At 37.6% G+C, this 9,058-nt stretch overlaps 1 protein-coding gene across 1 annotated transcript; it reads right to left on the reverse strand.

Moving 5' to 3' along the window:
• Window positions 1–3,037: 3,037 nt before the first annotated feature.
• Window positions 3,038–8,820, reverse strand: LOC115834038 (putative tripartite motif-containing protein 64B; the record flags this gene model as incomplete). The annotated part of the gene is made up of 3 exons (XM_030808819.1): window positions 3,038–3,129; window positions 7,042–7,514; window positions 8,622–8,820. Coding segments are annotated over 3 exons (764 nt in total), but the record flags the coding sequence as incomplete, so codon positions are not given.
• Between the last annotated feature and the right edge of the window lie 238 nt (window positions 8,821–9,058).

Raw genomic sequence — 9,058 nt, forward strand, 5'->3', positions numbered from 1 at the left:
TGGCTAGTTATAGAAAAGTTCACTTGAACCATTCCTATGATACTTGAATTGGACCCTCATTGTAGTTTACGAGTGGCAAAGAAGGGTCTGAGTATTCCAGCAAAGAAGTATGTAAGGAACAAATTATGAGAAAACATTTAGGAATAGGGAAAAAAGGCCAGGTGCGCTGGCTCACACTTGTAATCCCAACACTTTGGGAGGTCCAGGGGGGCGGGTCATCTGAGGCCAGGAGTTCGAGACTAGCCTGGCCAACATGGTGAAACCCCTCTCTACTAAAAATACAAAAAATTAGCCAGGCATGGTGGCAGGCGCCTGTAACTCCAGCTACTCAGGAGGCTGAGGCAGGAGAAGTGATTGAACCAGGGAGGCGGAGGTTGCAGTGAGCCGAGATTGCACCATTCCACTCCAGCCTGGGTGACAGAGCAAGATTCCATCTCAAAAAATAAATAAATAATAAAAAAGGAATATGGAAAAGAGGCAGATGAAGATTCATAAACCAGGAGCATACTGAAACCGTTCTGATGTATTTGCATATGTTGGAATGATGATCGTGAGCTTGTCTAGAGACTTCAGTGATTACCCTCCTTATAACAAAGCAGAAAGCCTTCCTTAGAATTATCTGGGCTGACATCATTCTTTGTCCAGACCTGTTAACAGACGTTGGCAACCCAGTGCTGTGAGTCTCACTCCCAACAATGCAGAAGGCCTGAGATCCCACAGAAATTATCCTTGAATTTCTGAAGACTCTTAAGGCACAGTAATTTATGGATCCTATGAATTTCATGTTTTTTAAAATATCAGATTATGTGAGGTTTTTGAACAAATTAAGTTCCAGGATGATATCCACCACCCAGACAGGAAATCAGTTTAAAGAATTATAATCTCAAAGTCCAGAATGATGAAAAAAAATGTTTTTCATAGAGCTTCCTTGTAAGTTTCTTTCATTTTTCTTGAGATATAAGTAGTGGAGAACAATCTCTGCCTGATACATCTGCCCTAGTCATATGTAAATTCATTAATTGTAGAAGAAAGAATTATACTTTTGAAATAAAATAGCTACTTAAAGCTTTCTGTTGTTTTTGAGGCAAAGTCTCACTCCATCACCCAAGCTGAAGAGCAGCATTGCAATTATAGCCCACTGCAGTCTCAAACTCCTGGAATAAAGTGATTCTTCCACCTTAGCCTCCAAAGTAGCTAGGACAACGGGGTACATCACCAGGCATGGCTAATTTCTTTTTATTTTTTGTAGAGATGGTGTTTTACTATGTCTCCAGGCTGATCTTGAACTCCTGGCACAAAGGGATTCTTTACACCTGTTGTTTATGTTAGCATACAATGTGAACTGCAATTCTAAATTTACTTTTATAGCAGGTACTAACATAGCTTATACAATACTATAGTTGAATAATCTTTCCCCATCAATTTTTACTGTATTCTTTATTACTAATACTTGCTTATATATCACTGAACCTATTTCTGGGTCATCTACTCTTATCTTTCTATGTATCCTTACATCAGCTCCCAGGATTTGATATTCATATCATGACACTCTATTTAATACACAGATATTTACCCTCAAAATTCTACTTTAAAGAAATTACCTTAGTATTCTCACCAAGTATTTTTCCTTCCATCTTAAAATGTTGTTCAAATTGTGTTCTACTTTTTTGATTTTGCACAGAATTAATCATAAATTAATCATAAATGTTTAACATTTTCAAAATTAATGGCCTCATAATATTGTTATTCCGGATAAATAGAATTTTGCCAGATGAAAGTGGAAATAAGGAACTCTGTGTAAAGGTAACGACCAAAAAAAAGGTAGAAAGAAATCAGGCTTTGAAAATTCAATTGTTTGGCTGAATATGATACATCGATACTAAAAATAACATGAAATAAAACTGGAAAAAGCCAGGGTCACAGAGTGGAAGGCTTTCAGTGTTAAGCAGAGTATGCTGTAATTAATCAATTGATAGTAGGGATGCACTGGCATTTCTGAGCAGCACAAATCCCACTTATTATGTCAAAAATAGGTCTTTTGAGATAGGCCAGCCCTGCATAGGACGCACTAGAATGGAGAGGCAGATGCCAGAGTTCAGAGACTGATCACAGCAAGAACTTCCCAAGTCTCCTTCAGCAACACTGATGTGAGTTAGCATTTCCTTTTAATTATATCTATTATAGCTATATGAAGAAAACATTTTTTCAGATAATTTGGACGCGAATTTGGTCCTTAATAATATAAATTATTTGTGCTGTTTAAATAAATAATCCCAGATTACTGAGATATTTATTCTCCCTTCCTTGCTTGTGAGGATACAACCAATGTTGAAAAGATGCTTTTTTAATTAGAGTACCAAAAATATTTGTTAACTATATGATATTCAGAAAAAGCAAAAAGACAAGATAATGAGGGCACGTAATTATCAGAATTACTTTTCACCATTCTCTGTGAGCATTCCTCATCCAAAAATCCAAAACGTGTATTAAAACATCTCATGCACTCCACAAATATATACACCTACTATGTGCCCACAAAAATAAAAAATTAAGAATTTTTTTTAAAAAGGGTCAAAATCCAAAAGTTTTTGAGCAGCAACATGACATTGAAAGAAAATGTTAATTGGAGCATTAATTTTAGCATATCCTAAAATACGGGATATTTTAGGATATGTATTAGGGATGTTAAACCAATAAGTATACTGCAAATATTCCAAAATTTGAAAAAATCAAAAACCCAAAACTTTTCCAGTCTTAAGCATTTTACATAAGTGATAATCAACCTTATAATCTGTTGAATTGCATCATATGTATAGATTACATATTCTAAAGAGAAATCATGTTTTGATGTCTTGCAGATTTAATTTTGAGACACACAGTAATATTTTATTTATGAACCCAAGGAATGCTTTCCCTTTATCAGCTTTTAGAGCACTTTGAAAGTTAATCTATAACATAATGGTTGAAAGACAATACTCTTTTATTTTCAAAACAATCCCACATTGAATTCAGTGGGGAATTGTATTTGGTTCTTTACCTAGACATGCCAGTGTACTCCGGGGAAGGACTATTTTTGGTTAAGTTTTCATGAGGAGATTTACGTTCAAAGCTTTCATCGGGGCTTTGCAGCTACACAATTTAAAAGAAAAAAGAGAATACATAGAAATCAGATATATTAAATGCCCGTTAAACAGAAGTAAATAACTAAACCATAATTCGGCAAAAACAAGGGATGATATCTGCACATTAGCAACTATTAAGAATTATAATAGTGAGTTTCCGACAATATGGAAAAATACTGATGTTATTATGTGTAGGTGCAACTAAATTATTAAAATAAATGCATAAACCACATAGAATAAGAAGTCTGCAACTAAATAGCACCAAGACATTGTCTTTAGATGAATGGTTATATCATATTATTTTTTGGTCCATTTTGCTGAATTGAAAGTGATAGCTCTCAAAAATATTTACCTTTCTCTTACAAAAAAAGAAAATAAAAAGTAGCAAACTTGTTAAGGTAAAGAAGAAGAGAGAAGAAAGAGAAGGAGCCTGAGCTTCTAGGATGCCTCGCTTTGTACATGGGTAATCTGGATGATTCCACCAAAATGTATCTATTTGTTTGCTGGACTTCATTGAAATCTGGGAGTTTTCCAGAATTAATCCATTCAGAGATAAGACAGGTTTAATTCTGGGGTCAGAAGGCAGAGACTAAAGACAAACAATCTCTGTAATATCCAAGTGATCATATAGCTGGATGCATAAGCATAGTGGAGGGAGAGGGATAAATAATCTTTTGGAATCCTCAAGTCGCAGAAATCTCTTAATTCTCCAACACCAGTAGATAGAGCCATCCAAAAGCGGGAGAAGAAGCCAAGTAAAATCTGGAAGAAGGAATGTTAGAGAGTAGGAGTTGCAAGGACAAGCTTTTACTGCTCGCTGGACAGAGCAAACTCTCAGCTTCAGAAAGAAGGAGTGAAGGTAGAAAGAGTGGCCCTTGCTCTGGGACCAACACAGAAGAGCACTTCCTAATGGCCTTTCCAAAATTGTCCAATATAACCCTGCTGGAGGAGAAGGCTGTGAAGTTTTCTGGCTCCTAGAGTGCCTCTCGGAATTCCAAATCCCAAATTCCCTGTCTGAACAAGGAGTTTCTTACCTTTTTCTTCCTATTTTTCCCAGAGCAGATGAGCCAATATTGCTCCATGCTGAGGTCTTGGAACCATCCTTTTAAAAGCCATAAAATTAATTAGGGAAGAAGAGACTGGGAGAAATGAAAATAAACCAAACTTGCAACATTTTCAGAGTAAATTATTAGGTGAGCTAGATCTCTGAACTGCTTTTTCATAGTCATTTATTACCTATTTCCTAGAATCAGGTAGACCCTAGTTTATAGTTCTCTGCAACTGTTCTATCTGCATCCCAATTAAACTACAGACTGTGGTGCTGACAGTCCCCAGAAGCAACTGACTCACCGAATAACACAGTGTCCACATCCTGATAATTTCATACCCCCTTGCAGTGACCAATCAAACACAATTTTCCAGCCCCTCACCTTCCACAATCCCCTTAAAAATTCCAGCCCAGAACTCCTTGGAAAGATGGAGTTGAGGGTCTCCTCCAATGTTCTCACTCAGAACACTGTGATCATTCAACTTATTATCTGCTGCAAATCTCCTGTCTGAGTGTGGTTGGCACGTTACTGCACAGTAGGCTGTTACTGTACAACCTGTTGGTCCTATAACAATATGGCAATTCTAAACTCAGCACAGCCTTCTATGTTATGAGGAAGTTATATACTATTTTTTAAAGAAAAAGGATGCAAAATCTTTATTGACAGATTGTTAGCTAGAGTTATACATTTTAAACATTTGGACATTTGTGTGTGGGCCTCTATTTATTTCCTTGTAGTGGTTTACAAGTATGGGAAGATGTCTGCCAAAAAGTTATTACCAAAAGTTTAACAGTCAAAAGGATAAGCTGTGTGGAAAGAATACTGGTAATTAAGTGAAACCACGTTTTGACATGCACATTTTTCCAGGCCGTTGACATCTACTTTGATTATAGCTTATTTCCTCGTTTTAATATTTAGTTATAAAATTTTATAAATAGCATTCAAACAAAAAAGGCAAAATGGTGGGAAGATAATAAAGAATAATTTTAAATGAATAACTCACTTCCCAACTCTACCAAAACTGAATAATGAAATCTGGATGCCTTCCTATTCTGAAGTATTTCTTACTTAGATACAGCTCTAGCCATGAAGAGTTTTGGGAAGAAATGTGTCTCTAAGCTTTCCACAATATGAGTGTAATATTCCAGGTAGACCCTATTAAGGTGCTGTTAATTTTTGTAATACGGGACTGAGGGATCTGGAGACCGCAAGACTGAAGGACCATAGATGTGCTGGACTCACCGCTGGCGTCAGGCTTCAAGAGAAGCACAAGGCGCATGCATAGCCTCCAGAGGTTTTGATGTTTTCTGCTTGGCTTTCTTCTGAGCCTCCTACCTCCTATGCTGCTGCGACCCTTCAATTTGGCTATAGCCTTTACCACCACCTCTGGCTTTTGTTCCCTCTTTTTTTTCTAAAATTACTTTGAAGCAAGAAGTTTTAAAAGATGGTTTTCACAGACTTTTTAAGAAAAGGGAAATTTGTTGAAAGCATTGAAGATTTACCTACCTACAGACCCTTAACAACACGTAGGAGTACACTATTTCTAGAGCCATATGAGTTAGCTTCCCAATAAGAGAGAAATATCCCAGAGGCAATGATGGTTTCAGACAATTTAAACATAGCGTCTCTACTTATTTGCTTACGGAATCTGAAGTTTTCATTAACTCCAGATCTGACTCACAAGCTGTTTATCCTTTGCAAAGAATGGCACATAGTCAGGATGGACCAAATTTATCATGAATGACAATGCACAATTACTGATCGTTTATCACCAAGACTCCCAATTTGAAGTTAACATTGAAGAAAACAGATGATAATAAAATGACTTCGACAAACCAGTAGTTTTTCTGAATCCAGCATTTATGAGAATATTGAAGAGAAGAATCAGCTGCGTTTGGTGGCTCACATTTGTCATGCCAGCACTTTGGGAGGCCGAGGCGGGCATATCACTTGAGGTCAGGAGTTTGAGACCAGCCTGGCCAACATGGTGAAATCCTGTGGTCTCGATTAAAAATACAAAAATTAGCCAGGTGTGGTGACACGGGCCTGTAATCCCAGCAACTCAGGAGGCTGAGAATCGCTTGAACCCAAGAGGTGGAGGTTGCAGTGAGCCCATGACAGGCATCTGTATTTCCAGCCTGGGAGATAGAGGGAGTCACAGCCTCAAAACAATAAGATAAATAATCTATGCTAGAAGCGAAAAAAAAAAAAAAAAAAAAGAAGAATTTGTTCAGCTAAAAATTATTTGCATCAAAACAAACTTCTTCAAAGCTTTTCCAGTCTAAGTTTACATTTTATAATGCTACTTTGGAATGCATGCAAGGGCCATTGAAACCAAGAACTATAATTGATTGTATATGTCAGTAAGACAATTCAGTTCACTCTTATAACTAATATATTTTACACAGTTACAAAAATCAGCAATTTTTAGTAACTGATGATCCAGACCATATTTTGTATTATTTGCTTTGCATAAAATGTCTACAATACAAAAATCCACAAAGATCTAAAGTACAAAAGGGATTGTGAGTCGAGTGGGTGGGGAAGGCGCAATGAATAGACAGTAATGATAAAGAGTTTTGGGTTTCATTTTGGGGTATATAAAATGTCCAGGAATCAGACAGTTATGGTTTTTCACAACTCTTTATTAAAGTTAAATTTAGGAAACAAATGTATAATTTCAATGTGGTTATCCCATTTCATACTCAGATAATAATTTTGTTTCCTGAAGTTACAGTGAGCTCAAAGATGCTCACACATTGTCCTACTGTCTCACATGAGAAGGTCTTGAGATTGGAATTTTTTTCAGGCAAGAGAGCTCACTAAGAAATCATAATGAAACCTGACTTTCATGGGGAACCAATACAAACGAAAGGTGTCAAAAGGGAAGACAAAGAGGAAGGGAAAAAGCTGTATATGAGGGAACCTTTTGAAACATCATAAAAGCTCACAACTGTGTTGTCATAATCCAGAAACACCCCAACCCGACCCAAAGGTCTTTGCACATAGTGAGTTAAGGGAAGAAAGATGTTGGAGAGGCTATAAAGGTTGTTTCTCTTTGAAGAAAATAGAGAAAATGCTTCCTCAAAAGCAGGAACGTGATTTGTGTTTGCTGTCCTGGAATCTTTACAGACTCCCAGAATCCAGTTGGAGGAGTGGGTTACATCCACTTCCCAGTAATGCCTGCCGGAGGAGAAGGCCTGAGCTCCCCATGCTGCAAAGTTCTCTGCTCTCTGGGACTCCCCGGGCGCACCATCATGGTCATCTCCAAATATCACATTTCTCACATCCTCAGAAAGGCTCATATAGTGACTTGCCCTTTCCTTACTCAGAGGATCATCCACTGCAAGAAGAACAAAAATCAGGTCAAGGAGTTACGTGGGGGTCAGATGTTATCTGCCCAAGTACTGGCTTTATTTGTACCTCCTGTAAGTGACAGAATACAGGGAGCAAAAAGACTTTGGAGACTCTCATCTATGAAGATCAAGGGTTATTATGACTTCTACAGCACAGGAGAATCCTTAAAATCACACAGAAAAACAAATAAACATATCATCAATTGTGTGAATCAGTGATTTAATGTCTGGCTTTGCATGATTTGTTTCAAGATATATGTAACATTCTTTATTTATTTAGTAGAAAATGCCACTTGCATTGTTTGTATTCAATATAAATAACAAATAGACTTCACGCTGCTATGATGCTCTTATTTAATGGGATATAAAATGTGCCTGTTCCGTTTTTTTTCTTTTTTTTTTTTTTTGAAAGAGTCTCACTCTGCTGCCCAGGCTGGAGTGCAGTGGTGTGATCTCAGCTCACTGCAGCCTCCTAGGCTCAAGCGATTCTGCTTCCTCAGCCTCCTGAGTAGCTGGGATTACAGGCATGTGACACCATGCCCAGCTAATTTTTGTATTTTTAGTATAGATGGGGTTTTGCCATGTTGGCCAGGCTAGTTTCCAACCGTTGACCTCAGGTGATATGCTCGCCTCAACCTTAGAGGATTACAGGCATGAGGCACTCTGCCAGGCCTCACTTCCTCCATTTTTAAAACATCAAAATATGATGGACTTCCATCCATGTGCAGTTTAGAAGTTTCTGAAAATAATGATCATGTTCTGCTTTTAGCATGACCTGGTCAGCCACTGCTTCATTCCAGTCTAATCCTAGGTTGTTGTAGCTCTGTTTGTATCTATGGCTGCCTTACAAGTTTGGACCTTTTCATAGAACCTCAGCTTCCAGTTGTTGTGAAATGTATCTTACAGCAGTAAAGTTGTTCTGTTCATGGAAGTTTTAGTTATTTGCTTGGTCAAAGCTTTCTAATTTTTATGATAAATATTATTTCTACAATATATATAAATTCACAGAAATTAGAACTAAAATGGGAAATGGCTCAACCAAGGAATCCACTAAACAGAAATTGAGGCTGTACTGCCAAGCAGCTGGCTCTTACCTCTGAATTTGTTGAGCATATCTAGCACTCCGGTGATGTGCCAGGAAGTGAGTTCTGGGTTCACTGGCTGGGGCTTTTCCATTTGCACCAACTCTGTCCTGCAAAGAACAACCTCGGTTACACTTTTAGGCCCAGGGATAATCACACAGTCATACAAATGTTTCAGATTTTCATCCAAGATATTTCTTGAGAAATCTCCCTTTTTTGTTAAATTCAGTACACATTTTATTCAACTCTATTGGGGATACAGCAATGCTACTTTTATCTAAATTTAACATGTTCAAGCCCAGTTTCTCCATTCTCTCATACATGATCCTAATTTAAAGTTACTGAGTGTCATCTCCTCCCTCTCCCCCTCTGGCCTCTTCAAAGCATACAGATATCCTGGGATTCTTGCTGAGAGAAGAAAACTCAGCCAAAGCCTTTGCGACCTCACT

This window comes from Nomascus leucogenys, unplaced genomic scaffold (assembly GCF_006542625.1).
Source record: "Nomascus leucogenys isolate Asia unplaced genomic scaffold, Asia_NLE_v1 001909F_20412_qpd_obj, whole genome shotgun sequence".
In the NCBI taxonomy this organism is placed as follows: domain Eukaryota; kingdom Metazoa; phylum Chordata; class Mammalia; order Primates; family Hylobatidae; genus Nomascus; species Nomascus leucogenys.